We start from the raw sequence: 25139 nt of genomic DNA, 5'->3' as shown, positions 1-25139 counted from the left end.
TCTTATAAAATTACAAATTCACTTTGTATTTTGATTGCATTCTAATGCTTCTGTAGATTGATTCGTTCACAAATAAGTGAAAATAAATAAGTAAGCAAATAGCTTATCATTATAGTTGTGATTTCTTGATATTAAATTTGATTGATAAAACATTCAAATTTGAAGCAATAAAATAATAATATTTGCAACCATACATTTATCGACGAAATAAAATTGGGCGGTGATACCAGACATTCATGTGAGCGGGGCTACCCGAAATCCAATTTGTTTGTAAATTTGTAATTACTCGAACAATTTTTTACATACAAACTTCTTTCTTTGTGCAAATTAAACTTAAGACTACAATCTTTTAATGCTGTATGTATAAAAAAAATTATTTTTTTAGTATTAAAATGAAGTTTAATCGAAATATTCGATCAATTATTCTAAATTTCATGACTACTGTATTCAACATATTTTCAAAACTATTGTTTACCGTGTTACCAGCTGCATAAATACTTGAAACTTTGAAAAAAATATCTTTTTTTAATATAACAATTAATATCCGATGGCCCATTGACTTAAAAAAATATTCTATACATATGAAATTGACAGTGGGCGGGGGTACCCGACTCTCCCCTATATCAGAATTTTTTCTCCATGTACCATGCTTGAACATTTAAAAATTCATGCTCATACTTGAAACGGTGCAAATTGTCATTATTTTGTATTCATAATTTTATATTTTTTGCATATGGAGAAACTCGATATATTAGGTTTTGGGTGCCTTTGATTTTACAGCTAGTATTAAAATAGTATTTTGAGTTAGTATTAAAAAATGAATAAAAATATTATTTCTTGCATTAAAAAACCTGTAGAAAACATTTCTTAAAATCTTTTCAAATCTTATTTGCTTGAATTATGAAGCTTGAAGTAGTTTTTGGCAGTCAGCTTTGATTACCACTTGCTTTTGAATCCACCACACAAATATTTTTAGCAATTATTCTTCAAATTTTTTATTTTATCTAGTTTAAATATTAATTTGTGAGGATATAGATTTTATTAAAATCGTATGTAAAAAGCCATGATTAAGGTTATAACGCATAAAATCGTCCCAAACAAAGTAACTGAAATAAATGTTTTGATTTTGGAATTTTTGAAGAAAAAGTATTTTTAAACATATAAGATTTCACTGATAATTTTTAAATAAATGTAGAAAACGCGTGATAAAACGTTTCTACAAAAATCATTTTTCAGGATCTTTTTTCCTGACAGCCGCAAATTCTTCTGTCTCGCTATAAGAAGATTTTGTTGAGAGAAAAGCCCTTTTTTCCATCCGATTTTAATATTTATTTTTTTTATTCATTTTCCTCATATGTTTAGAAAAAAAAATAGTGTTCAGTAATCAATATTCGGAGCCGAAATGATGGTTCTTCTCTCAAAATTGAACGGCTATCAATTGCTTGATATTGATGGATGACACGTCTCCTGACATTATACTTCGCGAAACAAAGTTCTTTTGGGCAAATAAATATTTTTTGCTAGAAGTGGCAACAGTATTTCCTTAAGTTTTCTTCTTCCACAGTTAGAAGAAAATAAAGAATGCAAAAAATACCAATACTTATAAGAAAATTCTTATAATTTTATTTTTTATGCACATAAAAGCATATTTTGCATGCAAATTTCTTTAAGATAGCAATTGCCAACATGTAATTAAATCGTTCTCTTAATGAAAATTTTTCTAGAAACGAATTGTTTTTTTTTACTTATTTAATTCCTTAATTATAATACGTGTAATAAGCAATATAAATAAGTTTGAAAATTTACAATTTTTAATTTCAAAACAAGTATGAAGATGATTTCTACTATCGTACATGGAATTAATAAATTTTACGATGTTTAAGCTTATAATTCTATAAAAACTTGCAACATGCGATACACAAAACATTAATGAACATACCATTGTGCATATACTGATTTTTAAAAATTGTACTCATCCTTTTTTTTCAAATTTGTGTTATTTGTAATACTTTTTAAAATGTACAAAATAACACAGAATATACAATTATGTATATTTCAATTGTACATATACATTTACATGCAACATACAACATATATATACAACATATACATATACATGCAACATATACATATACATACAACATATATATTTTCGCGAAATTGTGAACTTTGTATGATATGTCTGAAATTGTTTTCGTTCACGATTGATAGTGTAGTAATCACATCGATTTATGTTTCATTCTATTAATGGATAACGCTTGAAATTTTTCTCATATTTAAGAATAATCTTCTTTAATTTCACGTTGAAAAATATATAGATAACAGAGATTAGATTCATTTAAAAAATTATATAATAAAAATTTGTTAGTTCAAAAGTCATTGAATTTGTAATAAATGTCAGGAAAATTTTCGTGACTGGTTATAGACACTGTAGATAGCAAATTTCAGCTAAATAACAGTCTGACCATTGTTTGTAAATTTGAATGTTTTAACAGGTTTAAAAAATGCAAAAGTATATATATATTCCTTTAATTAACATGATTACATTTAAATGACAAAGAATGCTGCTTTATTTGAAACTGTATACAAGATTGTAAAGTAAAGAAATGCAAGTTAAATATTAATGTGAAATACAATTTTTTTTTTTTTGAATTTAAATCCTGTATAATTAATTTTAAGTTTCAATCAAAGCAATTATTTTCTTAAAGTTTCAAACAAAAGCCTTCTGTCAAAATGCTCACTAGGCATGCTAATTTGTACGTTATACAAGTTAAGGTTCAATTTTATACAAAATTAGATGCAAACAAAATAAAAGATAGATAGTTTTATGTGTTACTATGCTTCTTCAATTTTTATTGTGTCTTAGGAAATGGATTTAATGCAAGTAAAGGAAAACCTCATTTATTATAATTAATGCGATAAGAATAATGAGAAAAACTTCTTTTGGATTTTTATCTAGATTACTTATATTGCACATTTAAACAGAGCAATACAAACTGGGGAATAATGATTCAATTGTTAAAAGAAATATAATGGAATAATTTGACTGCATATTAGTACAAATATTTTTCATGTCATTGTAATTCTACCAAAAATTTAAAGTTCTGTTCTAAATTAAATTTCACGTTAATTGATTAATTTTTCTTATTATGAAAGGATGTTTCAATAAAAAAATCTAAAATTTTTAGCTTGAATGTAATTTCTTCTCTTTAGTAATTTTTCTCTCGTTTCCTTATTTCTAGGGTCTAATCAATCTGAAGACAAAAAGTAAGTGTTTTTTCTCTCTTATACATATATTCTTGCATGATATTTCAAATATATTTGAGTGTCCCAGTTAAAGTGATATCATACCAAGCAAAAATAAAATATAACGGACATTTTTAAATTTAATATGATTTCTTATATGATTTCTACACATTATTATAGAATATTATTATATACATTATTATAATGTATCCATAATTCACCAGTATAAGAAATTACAACCAAGAAAATACATTTAAGGCATTTCTAATTCCTCACTTTTATTTTAACTGTACAAGTAATTTTATGCTACCCAAACTAAGTTCTGCTTTGTTTCTAATTTCTAAAATAATTGATATAGCTAAGGGAACCATCTTTCCAAGCCAGTTTTTATAAGAAAATTGTTATAAGTAAAGGCATTAAACTATGATAATCTATCACAATTATCACATTAAACTATCACATCTTAGTGATAAGTAAGAGTTTTTGTTCATGCAAAAAATTCTTAAAATATACAAAAATCTATAAGTAAACATTTGAAGCTGTAACAAGCTAAGTATCATAAGGAAAAAGCTTTTTAAACTGCAAGTTTCATATTTTAATAATGAAGTGTTTTACGTTTCGTTAGAAGTACAATTCTAAATTTTTCTACTGCACATTTTCAACATAATATTCTTAAAGTTTCAATAGGGCTGAATGACAAAAAAATTAGCACTCAACTAATTGCAACACATACTGAAATTATGTGATGTGGTAAAAAAAAAACTGCTATTGGTAAATTGTTTATTTATTAAAAAACAGAAATAATCTGTTATACTTCAGTAATACAAAATATTTGCAAATGTATCTATAAAACAACTGTTTAAGCATTTTTTAATGTCTTAGGTGTAAAGAACTAGTATCTTATTTTAATAGGAATCAAGTAAAAATTTTATATAAATTACGCAGAAGGGTTTATGTGTGTACTTATGTACGCACCGTTTACAAATACGCAATTCTTTACTGGCCCTCACCAAACTTAGTGCACATACATTCGAAGACCTGACGATCATAACTTTAAAACTCTCTCCGATCACCAGTTCACAATCCCAAAAATGAGGATTTGATCAATATTTCATTATATGAGTGATAGTTGCTATCTTGCAGCTCTAATAAACCAAACATAAGTTTTTTTTTGCGAATTATTTAAGAGCCTATCAAGTTAATTTGAAATTGTAGATAAAGCTACAGGCCATGAAAAAATTGGTGAAAAATTTGATTATCACATTTCAAATGATACTATGTGTTTAAAAAAAACTTTCCTTTACTATGTTGAAATTCTATATCATATTATCGGTAAATCTAATAATATTAAACTACACCGGAATATTCATGAAATAATAAAAAATAAAGGTTGTGTATTAGAGGCCATGTCATGGAAGTGCAGTATGGTGATATTTAGGTACAGTCGGCAAAAAAACAAGATATCACCCTGAATAACGGTTCTAATGTTCGGATTTTCACGTACTAAACATCAATCTTAATGGTGCCTGGGGATGACCTCAAATATGTAAATTATTTAGTGTCAACTATTAATTAAGTTAAGAAACCGGACACAAAAGCGGAGTTTTTCTGAATAAACGTATATTTTTTTAACATGTTTGAATTCTTAACCTTCAATATATAAGGGACAGTCGCAATCTGGGAAATATAGTCCCCATAGTTTGTTCAGGAGAGCGATCCAAATTTTGAACCCCTTCATGTTAATTTCACTTTTTACGTTTTTAGTCATATTTTTTAAACTACTTAAGCAATTTTAAAAAATTGCAATTTAAAAGGAATTGCGCTCAGTTATTAAACTCATTTACCCGAAGATAATTTCACGCAAAAAATAAATTTTGAATAATTATTCATTATTTTTTACAATTTAATGTCATCGTGGGTGAAAAAATTTTGAACTATGAAGTATAAATTTTCTATACCGTACTAATCTAAGTATTTTTCTATAGCAAAATCTATAGTTTCAATAGTTTTTATTTGGTACAAGGCGAGAAAAATTCTTAAAAAAATAATTTGGCGACAATGAAGAAATGTTTAAACGTTCGATTAATCTTTAAATATGGTTAACTTACGAGGAACTTGATTTACGCTCGAGTAGTGTAAAATTTCATTCATATTTTTTTTTTGGTAATAACTGATTGCTAATCCTTTTTTTTTTAAATTATAAAATGCGAAATAAAGAAATGTTTCTCTTTTAGTTTTCTAAAATTTATTCGTAATTTAATATATATATATATATATATATATATATATATATATATATATATATATATATATATATATATATATATATATATATATATATATATATATATATATATATATATATATATATATATATATATATATATATATATATATATTATAATATTATATTATATTATAATATTATACATACCTGCCAACTTTTAATCCTTTCGAGGATGATTTTACCCAGGGGTAGTTTAATGGAATTTAAACTATAATTTTTGGCGGAAGCGTATACTGTATTTAATAAAAGTCTGTATGGACTATCAGGACAGCAATGCATATTAGTATATATGCTTAATTTTTTTTAAAATAGTGGTGGTCAAAAAGATTATTAATTAAGTTTTTAAATGCAAGGAATACATAGAAAGTACACATTTTACTACCACTTTAAATATAGAAATAAAATTTTACGCCAAATGCGTAAAAGTTGGCAGGTATGTATTATATTATATTATAATATTGTATTGCATAAAATCATTTTATTAACGAATGTTGAGTTTCATAACAGCATGTTTATGATAGAATGTAATTACACATCAGCTTTTTTTATCTTAATTGTTAATTTGTTCTTCCAAGAATTGATACAATTAATATTCAATAATTGAATAATTGATGCAAGCATATGCATAGATTTAGAATAATATGTTTATCAATTTTTTCAATATACGTTTTATAATTATTAATAAGAATACGTAGTCAACATTTTTAGTCTTCTTAAAATTTCTCAACATCTTATATATCGTCTTAATCTTGAAATAAATTAATTACCTGTCTAAGCGTGTTTCGTAGAATCATTTTTTCAACTATTTAATAAAATTTCATTATTTCTCGAAATCTTATTCTTTACTCTACCATGTATGTTATTTTTCCATTAATATACTAATCAATAGTTTTAGTACATAATTTATGTTTTCCCTTAAAATAAAATACATTTTTAAATTATTGTTAAGTTTTTAATGGAATAAAACTTAGAATTATAGCCTCATTGAGAATTAAATCTTGTTAAGAGATTAATTCAAAATATTTTACTGATCAAAATCATTCGATGCAGAACGGCTGTCTATTTACTAAGCATTACTATTTATAAACTATTTACTGACTGTTACTACTATTTACTGACTATTTACTGACTATTTACTCACTGACTATACTATTGTATTCGAAAAATGAAGATAAATTATTGATTGACTTTTTTTTATTTTTTCTTATTTATTTGAGTCATGAAAAGTAAATGCGTATATGTGCACATCAAAAAAATACAACAGTTAGCTTTGTTTCTTAAATGAATAAAAAGCTATGGACATACTATTTTATTTTGACGTTCAAAGTTATTCCTGCCCGCTAACTTCAAGAAAGTTCCTCTTTTTTCCAAAAAAGTTGAAAATATTTGCTTAAAAAGTTAATTATATTATTGCTTAAATTTAGAACAATTCAAAAATATATTGCTATATCAGGAAAATGCTCGATATGCCTCGTTTTGTTGAACAGCTACTAAAATAAAAAAACTGTAAAACGATTCCAAAACTGTGCAATTTTTAGATTCATTGATGATAAAGGATAAATTGTATAAATGACCAAAAACTTAATAATTTTACTTTAATTTAAAAAAAAAAGTATTCAGAAGAAACCATCCCTTCTTGAATTAACAACTAAATTAACAGTTATTAACTACTTTTGATAATTTATTACATTACAATTTGGGCTACCACAAAATTCTGGGTCATTTTCAAAATAATTTTTAAAAAAAAGCTATCTTGGAAATAACGTCAAACTTCGTTTAGTAAAATGAAGTAGCTGCCATAAAAAGAAGCAGGAAAAATCTATTAGTGTATTATGTACTGCATGAAAAATGCGTTTGTTTGTTGCTCAAATATTAGAAAAATTATTTCTTAACAAAACATGTTACATTCAGCCTGTTTTCCTTTCACACGGTTTAAAAATCAATATGTATTATTAATAAGCTGCAACATTTTCTTTAGGAAAAAAAATCAATACTTGATTCTGCGAGCAAAAAAAAAAACTTTCTTTTTTTGGAAACACTTTTTTAAACACATGCGGTAATCTAACTTTTGAAATAAATTATGTTAATCAACTAAATTTTTTACTACTTTAGAAGATCAAGATAGAAAAACTCTAAAATTCAGCAACGCGAAAGTGATTTTTTTTCTTTCATTTTAAGTACATTAATCTTGGTTGTATGAAGTGTTCTTTCTAAAAAGTTTTGTTGTGTTGGAAAGTTAAACACACAAAAAATTTATTTATTTCTAACATCTCGAAAACTCTCAACTGGCGAAAGAGCTTTTTTTCCCCTCTTCATTCATAAAAACTTTAAAAACAGTTTCAACATTTAAATGCATTTCAGGTTTACAGCATCTTATAAATTAAATTGTTTTTTTTTGTCTGTAATCCTATTTTTTTTGTTTAAATAATAAGACAAATCTTTTACTTAAATTTATGCAAGACTTTATTTTTAGAGTCATGGGTAAATAAATGTCTGCTTACAAAAATTGTTGCTGATGTTACGAAAGTTATAATACATTTTTTGTGTGAATTTAATAGTTTATTTTTCAGTTTTTATTTAAAATGATTGTAAAATTAAAAAAAAAAATGGAATTATACAAAGTTTGAATCTGTAAAAAATAACATTTTGTAAAGTTTCAATTTGTAAAAATGTATTATTTATTTTAGGAGAAAAAAAGCGTTAACAAAATTTGAAAAATTATGTCCTATCCAATAAGCATATAGATAGCAAAAGGAGATACAAATTCTGGTAAAATTACCGTTCTGTATGGTAACGACACTTCTGGTAATCTTAATTCTGGAAATAAAAACCAAAATATACAGTATTTAATGCATTCATTTGGCAATTTTTCCGCTTATATGGTAGCGGTTTACTAATTTTCAAAATAATAGTTTTTATTAACCCCCATTTTGTAAAAATATGCAAGAATAAAAAAGTGAACTTATCGAATAAAGGGTTTTTATGCATACTTTAAGGTATCATGACAAAATTACCAAATTTTTTATCACATTATAAAACGATGTTTTAATGCGAATTTTACTAAAACCAAAGTGCTTTTTAAAGGCTTACTGTAAGGCAAAAACTAGCTAAGTTTTACCATATTCTGGTATTTATGACCATACATTTTTTTCTCAATGCATAAAAAAGAAGCAAATTAAAGAATCAAAGTCTACAAGTAAATAGATATTTTATTCTTGTAGTTCTACCTTTTTCTAACTTATGTCGTTAAAAAATTAGATCTATAATGTTTTCCTTATAATTTCTTATAAACTTTATTTATTATTATATTGAGTCTTAGTGCATAGGTTTAAATGACTTGTATTGAGAACATAGATTACGAAAAATACTTAGCACTTCGAAATAAAATTGGACAGGAAAAGTAGCCTTTTCAAACATGAAATATTTTTTTTTGAATTGAAGTAGTATTACATTATATGTTTAATTCATTATTTTAATTTAGTTTTGAGAATTATTTTATTAACAAAATGGGGCATTTCTCAATAGCTTACTGTTCTATAAATATAACCGTAAGATATTTTCCTTTGATATTTTTTGTACTCTATTTGCGTAGGAGCAAGAATAAAGCGATACTATGAATTCATAGAAAACTTAATGTTTAATTTTTCTCAAACAAGTACCAAAAATAATTTTTTTTTTGTATATACAAGGCTTTCACAATTTTTATCAATGCAAGTGTCACCTTTCTTTATTTATTTAATAGCACAATACCCAGAAGCTTTTATGCTGCTCTTAACATGTGTGTGAAATTTAGGAAGCAAAATATTACGTTACATTTTTTTAAAAAAAAAGAGCAAAGCAGTGAGGGATAAGAATAAGAAAAGAAAAATTAAAAGAAATAAAGAACAATGTCAAGGTCATGGAACACGTGTAGAAAAAAAAAATACTAGACTCCTCCTAAAAACAAACTCCTAAACTAACTACAACTAACTCCTAAACTAAACTAACTAACAAACTCCTAAAGAAAGCAAACTCCTGATTTTTGAATCTCTTAAAAGACTCTTACAGATAAATACAAATCTAGATTGATTATAAGCAGTAAATGCTTGTTAAACTCAATGAGAGCCCTCTGGAGAAGTTCAATTACTGATACTGCAACATAAGATGAGTTGAAGGAACATTCATAACAATAATTCCCATTCTTTGTTATCAAATACTTATTTTGCAAAGCACTTCTCTATCAAATATGAAATGGCTCAAAGAACCCCATGGATCCTATATGTAGAAGAAAAATCTAGAAAGATAAAAACCCAAGTTGAAAGAGAGTAATAAAACCTCTCTTTTATAAGTGACATACGTCAGGAAATTGGACTGGGCCTAAATGGTTTACGAGAGGCGACAGCTTGCTATAAATTGTCTTTCATACCAAACATCAGCCCTCCAAAGAAAAGAAAAAGAAAGGAGTGTAAAGAAAAATCGAAATGTTCTTTCTTCTTATTCTTTTTTTTTCTTCTCCAGAAGGTAGAAAAGAATTCCATGATTGAGATACCTGATGGTCGTAATTGCGACTCCTCTTAAATCTAAACTGTGGCTTTGACATTTGAAAATGAATGGAAGACAGTAAACGCGCCAAGAGGATAACTCCGCCTTTTTTTTCAAGGTTAAGAGGAGTAAGTTGGGCAGCTGTTAAAAGTAATATCGCTATTAGATTCACCTTTTTTATTTCTTAATTTATCGCCAATTGCTAAGAAAACCCAATGTTTTTTTTTAGGTTTTGGTGTAATAACGCTATAGGCTGCCATTTTATGAATTTTTAACATTGTCTAAAAAAAAGTTTACATTATAAATTGTTTCTGCTAAGAGAAGGATAATAGCTTTCGAATTCATTGATTTGAGAGAGTTTCATTTAGCGAGATTATTTTTTAAGGTTATTACCGACGCCATTTTTACGTCGTTAACTCGTATATAATGAAACAGTACTTGCAAAAAAGTGATTTGCTATTTTTGTATTCATTTTTAATCTTTTTTTAATTGCTTTACAATCTAATTAAATATCGCAAACGGAAAAAAAGATATAGAATTTTAATAATCAAGCTTTTAATTTGACTATCAAGCTTTTAATTTAAATAAAGAACATTAGATTCCATTTATTTAATTATTAATAATTGCAGAAACTTACTTATAGTTCTAATAAATAATTTAACATGTAAATTAGTTTAAAATAATTTATATAAAAGTAATTTATGCACTTTTAAAATATTTTTTTTTATTTTTTGTAACCTATTAAGAGCATCATTTATACATGTTATAAAATACACGAGAACTTTAATTTTTCAAACTGTGCCAGTACATATAAACATAATTAGGGTATATTAAAATAATCGTAACTCATAAAAAAATTAGTAATTGTTTAATCGAAATAATAAATCTTAGTTGGTTAAAATTTTTTATCCAGTTCATTTAATCCAGTTCAAGGTGTTTTCCGTAAACGTGGTTTGTTCCGGCAACCTTTCAACTGATTGTATCATATAATCCTCAGCTTTTAGTCTTGTAGAATTGCGTCGCAAAATGCACTAGAACTGACACTCAAAAGAGCCAAGTAAACACAAAATAGACAGTGAACGCGTGGTGAACTGTAAACGAGCCTAGTAAACACAGAATGGAAAGCAAGCGAGTGAGAAACTATAAACATGACAAGTAAATACAAAATAAACAGCGAACGTGCCGTAGACTGTAAACACATCGAGTAAACATGAAATAAACAAAAAGTTCGTGATCGACTTAAAACGAGGCGGGTATACACGAAATAGGTAACAAGCGCGTGAAATACTATAGTATCAGTAATACTACTATAGTATCGGATATACTACTATAGTATCGGTGAAGTATATTAAAGGATACTATAGTATCTCACGCGCTTGTCGCCAAGTAATGCCAAGTAAACAAAAAATAAACAGCCAACAAGTGGTAGACTGTAAACGCTCCGACTAAAATTGAAGTTAACAAAAAGCTCGTGATAGACTTTTAACGCTCCGGGTAAACACGAAATAGGCAGCAAAAGCGAGATAAACTGTAAATTAGCCTAATAATATCCATAACTCTTTTTAAGGTTAGGAGGAGCACGTTCGGCAGTTATCGCTATTTGATTCAATTTTATTGCATTATTTTTTCAACTTGGTGCCAATTGCTAACAGAACCATTGTTTGATAATCATAGCAGGGTAAAAGATAAAGAACTTTTGAATTGAAATATTACCTACTACAAGCGAGAAGAAGCATCTAAACGTTTGAATGGTGACAAAAATTATTCTCGCAATGTAATGATATACAACAGACATAAGTAGCAATAACCTTAGAATTAATTCATCTTCATTAAGGCACGTGAACAGGTGAGAATCTTCAGTTGCCCTGAAAGATTTGCTTCATCTAACATTTCTTAAAATTTAAGAAATTATTCTATGGTAGCAAAGGATAATTGAGAAATGTCACGACGCTACAAAACATTTATTTGATTGTAGCACAATAAAATAATAACAAATTCCGTTTCCCACACAACAGTAAGAAAAAAAGCAATTTTCATTTATGTGAAAACTGTCTTTCAGCATTCAAATTATTTTTGTGTTTTTTCTGTTTGTTTTTACTTAGAGAAAATTATAGATTTATGACAATGGAAAATTTACTTTGTTATATAAACACATCCTTCAAAGAAAAAGTAGACAGAAGCAATAAGATTAATCTAAACGCATTACTGTGATCAGATTAAAAGAACAAACACAAATGGTATAATTACGGAAAAAATATTTTCTGCGCTATTTTTATCAAATTATTGTGTAAGTAAATGTTTTTTTTTTTCAGATATAAATTTCAAAAAAAATAAAATAATAACAGAATTAAAGCCCCAAACGCATTGGTGGCGCGAATAAGTTCAGCTATCCCGTAAAATGTTTGAGGGGCTCTTAAAAAATTTCACACCAAGAGAATTATTGTATTTATGAAATATATAGGGGAAAAAACGAAAACATATCCAATTTAAATTAGTGGGTTTGATTTATTTTGCTTTCTTTATCGTTTTATGAGACAGAATTTCATCATTAACTCATTTTAACGCGATACTTAAACTTATAACTGATGAAAAGCTCTCTTAATTCATAATATGATGGTCAAATAATATTTCTTTTATTTCATAACCGGTGTTAAGCAGTTGATCCAGTTTTGATTTGCGACTATCAATGATCAACTCCGTTATTTTGTAGTTTTGAACAAAGCCCAGGAAACAAAGAAACACATGTATCAAACATTTTAACTAACTAGCAGTTTTGGAAGAATTTGTGTTTCATTGAGATGAAAACCATGAATGTCTCACACGGTTAGCTTTATGGCAAATGTATTCATTCTAAGCCATGATACATCTACCTCTTAAGATATTTTACTTCAACTCAGAGATAGAGGCGAGATGAAAGGAGACTTCATATCGACTGGCCATCCTTGAGAATCGAACCTGCGAATTCTCATTGGGAGGTGAGCTCTCTATACCTTGAGCCACCACGACTCTGACAACTCGGTTGATTGCGACACAGCTAGTCCTCCAGTTCTCTAATGATTGTCACCTCTGCTTGAACATTCAGTTTCATAACCAAGTTTTGTCGCTCAATATTATAGCTTTATTCGATGTTATAAAAATGATATTTTGGTAACAATTTCAATTAAATGCATATAATGAATATCTATAAATGTTAAATTAAATCTCGTTTCTTACTAATATCACAGTTACTTGACTGTAACGTCTCTAATCAAAAGATACTAATCTTAGATTCCGCATATCAATAAGTTTCATTTCGTACCAGGTTTGAAAATTTCATATTTCATCTAGTTCAAAGGAAATAACGATAATCTGCATAAATACTAATTTTAACCTGCATATAACAAATGAATAAGTACTATGAAAATTTGCTAATATCGGTATAATACCCATGCATAAAGTTTTGCCTATTATAGGCCTACAATTTATACTCGATATACAAATTGTAAATTTGTAATCATTTCACGAAGTGCAAGGTCATAATTTATTATAACAACTCAGAAAACCTATTATAAAGCTACCTGAAATGCTTTTAGCTATTCAGTTCTGCTAATCATAGAGCCACAATATATCAAATATACAAATAATACTTTTATCCCCTTAATTATAGTGAGATTCGAATAATGTATAAATAAGTAAGATATTGTACAGTGCGCCAAAAAAACGGACCACCCTGAATAACTTTTGACTAAATGATGGATTTTGATTGAATTCATGTTATAGGACTCAATCATAATGGTTCGAGAGGTTATCCTCTAATATGCTAATTAACTAGAGCAGACGATATTTTAAGTTACGGAATCTAACATAAAAACGTACTTTTTCTGAAGATACATACCCTTCTTTCAACTGATTTGGATTTCTGACCCCTAAGATTTAAAGGGTTGCCGCAATCTGGTAAATATGGTCCCCATAGTTTGATCAGGAGAGCAGTCTAAAGTTTTTACCATTTAATATTAATTTTATTTTTTGCTTATTTCGCCATATCTCGAGAACTTTTTAAGCGAATCGAAAACATTTTTGCACACAATTGTAAAATTCATTCATTTAAAGATTTTGATGAGTAAGGTGCACAATTTATAACATAATTTCAAAGTATGTACTTTTATATGGCAAAATACGAAATTTGAGAAAAATCGGTTGAATAGTTACTGAGAAATTAAATTTTAAAAATACGACTTGTTTAATATTCGATTTCTCTGGAACTATTTAAACGAATCCGCTCACATATTGTATCCTGCCATGCAAAATTCCCTTCTTTATAATTATGTAAAATTGTACATCTTGCAATTCAAAGTTTTTTCGACTAATTTTAAATAAAATAATAAAAATTTACTAAAATTTATTTTTTGCATGGAATTATGTTTGGATGAAAGAATTATACAATTGTGTGCAAAAATTTTCCAATTTCGAGATAGGGTGAAATACGCAAAAAATTAAAGTAACATTATGAGTTCAAAACTTTGGATCACTCTCCTGACTAAACTAGATTTCCAGATTGCGGCTACTCCCTATATTTTGGGGGTCAGAAATCTGAATCTGTTGATAAAAAAGGTTTGTTTATTCCGAGAAAGTACGTTTTTTTGTCCGCTCTCGTGACTTAAAATATCACTTGCTCTAATTATTTAGCATATTTGAGGTCACCCCCTTGAACTATTAAGATTGAGTCCTTGAACTTGAAGATCCGATAATTAGATCAAAAGTTATTCAAGAAGGTCCGTTTTTTATGCACTGTTCATACTTCTTTATAACAAATGAGTAAATATTAAAAAAAGAAATGATAAAAACTTCCTGCAAAGCTTTTAGGGAATCATAGGCCTACAATTTATACCAGGTACATAAATATTAATCTTTTAGTCACCTTTCCACGTAGCGAAATGGGAGAAGGCATAAATAAGCAATATATTAGACATAATTCCTTACAAAAGATGAGTCAATACTCGGAAAAATTCAGAAAAGCTTCCTTAGACATTCATTTCCATCGCTCGTTGTCTCATTAAAAGAGAAGTGTTATCTACTGGATGTAATGCAATAATACATTCCAATGTCTAAACGAGTGGATCGTAAAGAGGATATGAAATGTTTCACCTTCTCATTCGGATGACACCGGAAGGCATAAAACACGCACATCCATGGCTCGGGTGGCAACATAATCATTAGAATGGCCCATGAATGACTGGGCTATTCAATTGTCGTAAACATTCTAACAGATGAACCTTTCCAGGAATGCGTTTTGATGAAACATTATTTCCTTTCGGTAATATGCTAATTTGGAAATTAAAGCATAGCAAATACTATACATCATGCGTAATTCCAACTAAATTTATTCTGCATTTATGCTGTGGTTTCAGTTTGTTGAAGTTATCAATGCAATGTGTCGGAAACTAAGAGAAAAACTTTAAAGGAATATTAAAGAGGAAACAAAAATTGCATTGTTTTGTAAAAAAATAATAAAAAATAGGATATTTTTTACATTATTTGATATATTTATAAATATTTCTTGTGCTTTAGTTATTGTTATACATAATAATAAAGTATTATAAAAATGAATCGTATATAGCAACCCTCAAAAATTTTTAACCCGTTTTACTGTACTAACTAACACGAAATAAAATAAAATTAAATTAATTTAAAAGAATGGAATTTTAGCTCCAAGTCAATTTGAAACTTTAAAAATGTTAGAACTGCATTTTAGAAAAATTAAGCTCAATGTTAATGATTTAATTACATAATATAAACCGACTTAGGAAAACATTTCTTGCAAACTGTTTAATACTACAGTCCACAGATGGCGCTTTGCGCATCCTAATTAATTATTCATTGAGCTTGAGAAAATAAATAGTGTATGTGTATCGATTCCTGTGTGTGGAGTGTTTCAATGTTTTCGATGTATATTTCAATATTCTAAGTCATCTCCGATTCCAGTAAATTGTGACAAATTCTAACTGATTTGTGAGATGTCTAAACGTTCCACCTTTAATTTTATAGTTCCAAGTCCATACAACAACCGAGTCAGGTAAAAATTTATGAAACATTCTTTTTCCCGCTATTTGCTAAATCATTTGGTCAAGTCTCGCCGGAACCCAGCTGAAATATTCTAATTCAAAATTCCTGGCTTGTTGTTGTTTCGGCAAATATTTTTTCTAAAATATTGTCATAATTCAATAAAAAAGTAACATTCGAATTTTATTCATATATGCTAAGCTTAAAACGAAAGAAATGTTCGAAGTGTAATATTTCAAATTCCAGTGTATTCAAAAGGGTTTAATCTGCTTAAATGTGCTTATTTACTTATTTGATTGATTAATTACTTATGTGCTAAATTACTGATGTATTATGCCATTGTCATTCTTGTAATATATTTACAAAAAGTTTCGTTTTACCCTTCCCTTTATTACTGTTTCGTTTTATACCGCTGTAATTCTTTTTGCAATTTCGCATTCTCCCCCGTTCACGTTCACAGGCGTCAGTGGAATCATTTTGTTTGGGCTAGACAGTTAGACTTTAATAAACAACTCTGTTCTGTGGTTTTTGATTTAATAAATTATTTTTCTTATTCTAATATATTCTAATGGATATGGAAGCCTTGTTAAAGAAAAAAAAGAGTATTAAATCATCGATTACTAAATTGCAAAAGAAAACAGAAGAGGAAATTGGGAATTTAAATAATGCGGGTTTATTGGCTCGGAAAAATAGATTTTTGGAATTTAGAACTGAGGCAAAAGATATTTTAGATTCTATTATAAGTATTTGCGAGGAAAAGGATGAGGAAACTTATTCTACGGAAAAGGACGACATTTTAGATGCGTTAGAGTCAGTACTTGTCGATATCGACACCCGGCTTTTGCCTCCCGTAGTGAATTCTAGTTTTGAGGTAAAAAACCAAAGTTCAGGCCAGGCTTCTGTCTCATCTCAGTTTGCTGAAGTGAAACTTCCTACGTTATCTTTACCTATATTTTCTGGTGCAAATGAGGAGTGGCTTGCCTTTTCCGATCTTTTTGAAGCTGCAGTTTCGAACAATCAAAATTTGACGGGAGCGCAAAAATTGCAATATTTAAAGGGGAGTTTAAAATCAGATGCCTTAAAAATCGTAAACTCTTTATCCATTACCAATGATAATTTCGAAATCGCTTGGAAATTGCTAAAAGATAGATACTTTAACAAAAGAGAAATTATGTCCTCCTTAATGAAAAAGTTTATCAATATAACGCCCTTGAGTGGAGAATCATCCACACAAATTTTAAATTTGATAGATTCCACTAAGGAATTCGTAAGAATGTTAGAGTCCCTGGAATACAAGGTTGATCCAACTACAGATACCCTTTTAATGCACATGATATTGTTCAAGCTTGATGCAAATTCAAGAACTTGGTTTGAAAGAACCTTTCAAACTGACGTCATTCCAAAGTTGGACGAACTGTTGCAATTCCTTGCAACACAAGCTAGATCTATCCCGAGTTCAACTACTAAGAGAAACATTCAAAGAAAAGTGACTTTGGTCGCGTCCAACGCCCAGTCACAATGTCCTCTATGTAATGGAGATCATACATTGTCGAAATGTGATACGTTCTTAAAATTATCAGTTCAAGGCCGTTTAGATTTCGTTAAATCGAATAATGTTTGTTTTAACTGTTTAACTCGATTTCACAGTGTGAAAACTTGCAACAGCAAGTTTAGATGTAAAAGGTGCAAAAAACCCCACCACTCTTTACTTCATATCGAAAATGTTAGCGATAGGGGAAAACAGGGTGCTATAAATAAGTCAAATTCTAGTGAACTTTCTATCAACGCTCCTGTGTTTTCGCCTGCCCTTATTCCAAGTACTAGTCAATTAAGTGATAATTCTAGAGTGGTAGATGTTACATCGTGTATTTCGGGTGTGGGGCCAGACGTTCAAACTCTCCTCTGTACTGCTCTGATTCAGGTGAGAGATATTTGGGGTAACTATCAGACCTGTAGATGTCTTCTAGACAGCGGTAGCCAGGCTTCGCTTATTACAAATGAGTGTATTGAGAAATTGGGCTTGCAAAAGGAAAAGGCCAATGTTCGCATTTCGTGCTTAGGCGCATCCAATACGCGTACAAATGGGGTTGCTGAGATTCAATTCACTTCACATTTTTCATCTCAAAATCCCTTTCATGCATCCGTCTATGTGATTAACAAAATTGTAGGCATGATTCCACATCACGACTTAGATTCCTCAATGCGCGAATTATTTGGGGATATTTCTCTGGCCGATCCAGCATTTTACAAGAGTGCTCCGATTGATGTACTCCTTGGTGTTGACCTTACTTTGCCATTGCTAAAGGGTCAAACATTATCGTTAGGTAAGGATAAGCCATTTGCCATTCGTTCAGAACTGGGTTGGATAATTGGTGGTAAGGCAAATTCTGGTGGTCAAAATTCTCTGCATGTCAATTATATTCAGTTAGAATCGGATCTTCTAATCAATAAATTCTGGGAATTAGATTCTGTACCATGCGTCAAACCCTTAACTTCTTTAGAAGAGGCTTGTGAAGATCATTTCGTAAAGACACATTCTAGGGATGAGAATGGCAGATACACAGTAAGGTTGCCCTTTCACACTTCTCCCACGCGGTTAGGTAATTCAAAACAAAATGCAATTCGTAGGCTAATCAGCGTGGAACGTCATCTCATTTCTAATCCTGAGAAATACAACCTCTATCGAAAATTTATGAAGGAATACCGTGATTTAAATCACATGGAACTGGTTCCGGACTCTGACATTAATAAAATCGAAAGTTTATACCTTCCTCACCATGGAGTTGTCAGAGACACTAGCTGCACAACAAAGCTTCGTGTAGTTTTTGATGCTTCCAGTAAAACTTCATCCGGACTCTCTCTCAACGATCTGCTCCTGGTTGGTCCAAGAGTGCAACCAGAACTTTTCCCTATTCTCATCCAGTTTCGACTTTTCAGTGTAGCCATTTGCGCTGATGTTGAAAAGATGTTCCGCCAGATTAAAGTTCATGAGGAAGACGTAGACTGGCAAAGAATTCTTTGGAGAGATTCTCCAACCGAACAAATAAAGGAGTATCGTCTTGTTACCGTTACGTACGGTACGTCCTCAGCACCATTCCTCTCCACGAGAACCTTACGACAGCTTGCCATAGACGAACAAGAAAATTATCCAAACGCTTCAAGAGCCACCCTTTGTCATTTTTACGTTGATGATTTGCTGAGCGGGAGTGCAACAAAGGAGGGAGCCATTCAACTGGTGTCCGAACTGCAGGAGATGATGAAGAGAGGAGGATTTTCTCTACGCAAATGGGTGTCAAATGATCCTGACGTACTAGCAACCATTTCGGAAGAGTTAAAGACCGTTGATTCCAAACACATGATCAACGACGACCAACCGGTCAAGATTCTGGGAATAGCTTGGCTTCCAGATGTTGACACTTTCACTTTTACCATCACCGTCAATGAGAGCGACGTATGGACTAAACGCAAGGTACTTTCCGAAGTCGCAAAAATCTTTGACCCCTTGGGCTGGTTGGCACCTACAGTTATCACTTCCAAAATCTTCCTCCAAGAGCTTTGGAGTCATCATCTAGGCTGGGATGAGGAGCTACCAGACTCTCTGGCAAGTCAATGGAGAGTATTCCAGAAACAGCTTCCTCTACTTACAAATATTAAGATTCCACGCTATATCCTCATTCCACAGGCTACCGACGTACAAGTACACGGATTCTGTGATTCTTCAGAAAAGGCCTACTGTGCTGCTATATACATTCGTTCCAAAGATACAAACCAAGCCGTGACATCTAGACTGCTAACTTCCAAGACACGTGTCTCTCCAGTAAAACCACAGTCTCTACCTCGACTGGAACTCTGTTCTGCCTTACTTCTGGCCAATTTGTTACAAGCTACCTTGCCGACACTAACTGTGCCAATCTCTGAGACATTTGCATGGTCTGATTCCAAGATCACACTGGCATGGTTGAAGTCCGAACCAAGAAGATGGCAACCGTTCGTAGCTAATCGAGTAGCACGAATTCAAGAGCTGACTCCTAACGTGCACTGGAACTTTGTGAGCGGTTTGGAGAATCCTGCTGATTGTGGAACGAGAGGGATACCCCCAACTAAACTAGAAAAGTGCGACTTGTGGTTCAACGGACCTGATTGGTTAAATAGTTCTACTTTTCCTAATGGAAGGTTTGAAGATGATCCACAATTAAAAGAAAACATGACTGCCGAAGCCAAAACAACCAAGCTGATCATGTTGAATGTAGTTGATGCTACTTTCAAGGCAGAGGTTTTTCAAAAATTTTCGTCTTGGAACAAACTGAAAAGAGTAGTTGCTTATTGTTTAAAATTCGTGAGGAACTGTTCCGTTGCTGCAGATAAAAGAAACAAATCCTTCTTAACAACGGCAGAATTGAATGAAGCCGAGAAGAGAATTGTCAAATTCATCCAACAAGATCATTTTCCGACGGAAGTCTCCTATCTTTCAACAGGCAAGCAACTTCCTTCGAATAACAAGCTTATTCCCTTGACTCCGTTCTTCGATGATTCCGGAATAATTCGTGTCGGTGGTAGACTGAAAAATTCATTGCTTCCAGAATCAAAGAAGCATCCCATCCTGCTTCCTAAAACCGATCATATTGTGAACTTACTTATCACGGATTATCACTTGAAACTTCTTCATGCCGGACCGCAACTTCTCCTAGCAACTCTCAGAGAGAAATTTTGGATTCTCTCAGCCAGAGATGCAGTTAGAAGAGTGGTGAAAACATGTATCCAATGCTTCAGAAATCGTCCAAGGCTCGCCGAGCAAATCATGGGAGATCTTCCAGAGTCCAGAGTTTGTCCCTCTTCTATTTTCCAACGAACTGGTCTTGACTTCGCCGGCCCATTCTTAATACGGAGCTCCAAGGGAAGAGGCAGCCGCAATACTAAGTGCTACATATGCGTCTTCGTCTGCCTCGCAACGAAGGCAGTTCACCTTGAAGTCGTCAGCGACTTAACCTCAAAAGCATTTATTGCTTGTGTAAAAAGATTTGTGGCACGCAGAGGTAGACCTTCAGATATCTTCTGCGATCAAGGAACCAATTTCTACGGAGCTAGCAGAGAGCTCAAAAAGGAGTTCCGGCAGTTGATGAAGGAAGATGCCCTTCAACAATTCCTGGTAACAGACAACATCGCCTTTCACTTCAATCCTCCGTCTGCTCCCCACTTCGGAGGCATTTGGGAGGCTACAGTGAAATCGTTCAAATTTCATTTGAAAAGAGTTGTTGGGGATGCTAGTCTCACCTTCGAAGAACTGGCCACGCTGTCATGCCAAATTGAGGCATGCCTTAACTCAAGACCACTATGTGCATTATCTAGCAGTCCAGATGATCCGTCTGTTCTGACACCAGGACATTTCCTGATAGGAAAGGCATTGACAGCTATTCCACAACCTACGGTTCCAGACGACATCCGTCAATGCGACCGTTGGCGATTACTAACAAGAATGACCCAACATTTTTGGAATAGATGGTCTTCTGAGTATTTGACATTGTTGCAATCACGATCGAAGTGGCGTTTCCCTAAAAAGAACCTTGAAATCGGAGATCTTGTCTTAATCAAGAACGACAACTTACCCCCACTACAATGGAAGTTAGGGAAAGTCACGGAAACGTTCCCCGGTAAAGACCATAAGGTTCGTGTGGTTAGGGTAAGAACTCATACTGGGGAACTGGTGAGACCTATAGCAAAACTGTGTCCTCTTCCTATAAACACTTGAACATTTGAAATTATGTATGTAAAACCAGTTGCTTAATTTTATTAATTTAGAAGTGTGCTTTATTGTCAATTGATTACTTAATTATTGTTTAACTAAATTCATTAATTTTGAAACCCCTCCGTGTTTCAAGGGGGGCGGTATGTTTAATACTACAGTCCACAGATGGCGCTTTGCGCATCCTAATTAATTATTCATTGAGCTTGAGAAAATAAATAGTGTATGTGTATCGATTCCTGTGTGTGGAGTGTTTCAATGTTTTCGATGTATATTTCAATATTCTAAGTCATCTCCGATTCCAGTAAATTGTGACAAATTCTAACTGATTTGTGAGATGTCTAAACGTTCCACCTTTAATTTTATAGTTCCAAGTCCATACAACAACCGAGTCAGGTAAAAATTTATGAAACATTCTTTTTCCCGCTATTTGCTAAATCACAAACATTGAGAAACGATTATTATGAGTTTAATTAGATTTTAAAACTTGAACTTAAGCAGAAATTTCACATCACATAATACCGGTGGTGAGCAAAATTGGTTTTAAAGTCTGAAAAAATAGCATAAAATATTCCTTTTAATAGACATATTGTTGGTTAGAGCAATGTTGTTGTATGATGTTGTATGTTGTTGTATGTCTTTTTCTTCAATTTAACGCAAATAATATGAGTTACACTCTCCGAAAAAAAATTTTAACGATAAATTTTCATGATATTTAACTCTTTTCCGTTCAGATTTGAATTTGGGTATAAAGGTTTGTGGGGAACGCTAAAATCCTAATTAAGTCCTAGTGATTTATGTGTTATACCAATCACTTAATTAACTCAACCCGTCAATAAATGTCTTTTCTGGGTTACTTCGAGAAAATAAAGTTAAATAGCCTGTGATGATTACCAGGAAAAATACATCTTGATAGTGATATGTTGCAAGTTATTGGAAAAAAATTTCAATCTAAAACGAATTTAAAAAAAGATGTCTTAAAAACTTTTTAAAAATGCAGGTTTTTCTCAAAATTTAGTTGGCTAGTCTTGGGGCTTGGATTTCAAATTACAAATTCAAGGATATAATTAAAATCCCGACTTGTGCCATATGGATCATTTGATTAATACGAATGATAATGTTAAAGTAAAATAATTATTATTTATTTTTCTGGTTTTGAAAATCATGTATTTTTAAACATGTTGTATTTTCACTATATTTTTTTTTATAAGTATTTAACGCAACGCGTCATGCCTGCATACCGCTGCTTCTTTTTACCATTTAATATCATAAATAATATCCTCTATATTTATATCTTCACAAAAAGAGTTTTTCCAATGATGAGTTGTTTGCGATAAATTCAAACGGATAGCCCAAATAGAGGCGGCATTTTTTTTCATCTAAGTTTGATTTTCCGACGCCTGATGTTTCTGCCACAGACAACAGCCACAAGATTTATTTTAACGGAAAAATTACTTTCTCTCCATTTTGTTTTTCATTTCACTGCAAAAGTAACAACAAAAAAAATGCGCAATATATTCTAGAGATGCTTTAAGGCAGTTTGAAAACTGTCGGATTCAAAACTCTTATCTCATCAGAAATTCTCCGATGAAGAGAAAGATTAATAGCACTGTAATTATAATTTGCGATTGGATTTATTTACAGTATACATCTTCACATCTAAGGCTCTTTTTGAATTGGAGAAGAATTACATTAGACGTCATTGCAATCAGGCATTAACTAATATCGACGTAACATATTTGTGCTGGCAATAAATAATGAAGTTGGACTGAGAGAAGTTTAAAGCGTTCCTGATAATCAATTACTCCATATTCAATTCCCAAATAGAATCAAATGTATTCAAATTCTTTGAAAGCACTTTTCAATGACTGGTTTGAATCGTAATTGGAAATAGGGGCTTCTTTTGAAATTGTGGCAATTCAGCATTTATTCATTTTAAGACTTTTCTCTAAATGCTTTAATCCTCTCCGAGGTATAGTTAGAAAAATTGGTTAATTAGTTGATTAGTTTTTTATTTATGGATTTTTATTGCCATGACGTTTTTTGGAGTTAGTATTGTTAACCATGTATTTTGATGAAATATATTAAAATACTGAAATGATAAATACTTTTTTCTTACGTAATTTAAGTATTGTTTTACGTTCTATAAAAATATGTTGAAATCGTTCTAATCATTAAAATGTATTCATAAAGTAAGTTTTGAAATAAAACTATGTATATACGGTATATTTCGCTGCAATCAAGTGCTTTTCTTGAGGCATCCTTAATAGGTAATAGAAGGATTGCCAAAATTCTTTTAGCTTGGCAACCTTTTTATTTTCTTTGCTTCCCACCATTTCTTAAAAAAAAACTTTAGAAATTGTCTTTTTTATGAAATTGATCGTCATTTTTATGAAATTACTTAAAATACAGCACCTGTATCGGAGCCGTAAGAGAAAAGAAAGCCACGATATAAAATCAGTTTATATAATTGTTATATAATTAATACAGTTATTATATAGATGAAATATATAGCTGTAAAAATAATAACATTTATATAAAATAAGGGTGCTCTAAGGCATATGGCTTCAATGATTTCAATAACATGCACAGATCATTAAAGGTATTTAAGATAAGAAAAATAAAAACAATATTCTCATACCTTTAACACTTCATGTTTGTATACCGATTTCTTTCGGTACAAAAATACCGTTTGTTTGGATAAAAATGTGATAAAGGGGATCCGTATATAGAAATTCTGCGTAAATCATTCTAACGATATTCAAATTTCAACGGAATCAACAGTTTACCGAAGTTGCACCCTAATATGCCCCCCTCAAAAATTCTGCTCGTAAAGGCTAACTCTTGGATATTTATGGTAGTTTGATTTGAAACGCAAATACAAAACGAAACATACTAGCCAACCCTAAATTACCACCAATGGAAAGCAGGGGAGTAGAAATTTCCCGTATTGGCACAGGAATTTTAAAAAAAAATTGAAGAGACTGAATATGTGTTGAATGTAAAACGTAGAACTCCCAGAGTTCCGACGGAGTTAACATAAGTTCGAGTTCATTAATTTAAACGGAGGCCATCATTCCGATTTTCAGGCAGTAAACTTTTGAATATCGTAAATTAGACAATTACGTGTTTCAGTGTATTTATAGATCATACCACTTTCTTTTTCTAATTTCAATTCACATATATATAATATATATATATATATATATATATATATATATATATATATATATATATATATATATATATATATATATATATATATATATATATATATATAATATAAGGGCAACAACCCCTATATTT

General features: G+C 30.6%; 1 protein-coding gene and 1 long non-coding RNA gene across 2 annotated transcripts in view; one reads left to right on the top strand and one right to left on the bottom strand.

Annotated features, from left to right (window-relative positions):
* The window catches only part of LOC107449925 (neural cell adhesion molecule 2), a 475364-nt gene that overhangs the window by 404668 nt on the left and 45557 nt on the right, over window positions 1–25139 (top strand). Inside the window, exon 10 of the mRNA XM_016065606.4 lies at window positions 3243–3267. Coding sequence (XP_015921092.1) covers window positions 3243–3267 — 25 coding nt within the window. The remainder of the gene's footprint in view (window positions 1–3242; window positions 3268–25139) is intronic.
* Window positions 1–25139, bottom strand: part of LOC147816468 (uncharacterized) — a 117597-nt gene that overhangs the window by 83468 nt on the left and 8990 nt on the right. The window lies entirely within an intron of this gene.

The sequence above is a fragment of the Parasteatoda tepidariorum genome, chromosome 1 (genome assembly GCF_982258835.1).
Source record: "Parasteatoda tepidariorum strain Cologne lab strain chromosome 1, Ptep-v5.0, whole genome shotgun sequence".
NCBI classification, from domain to species: Eukaryota; Metazoa; Arthropoda; class Arachnida; order Araneae; family Theridiidae; genus Parasteatoda; species Parasteatoda tepidariorum.
This window is presented reverse-complemented; position numbering and strand designations above follow the sequence as displayed.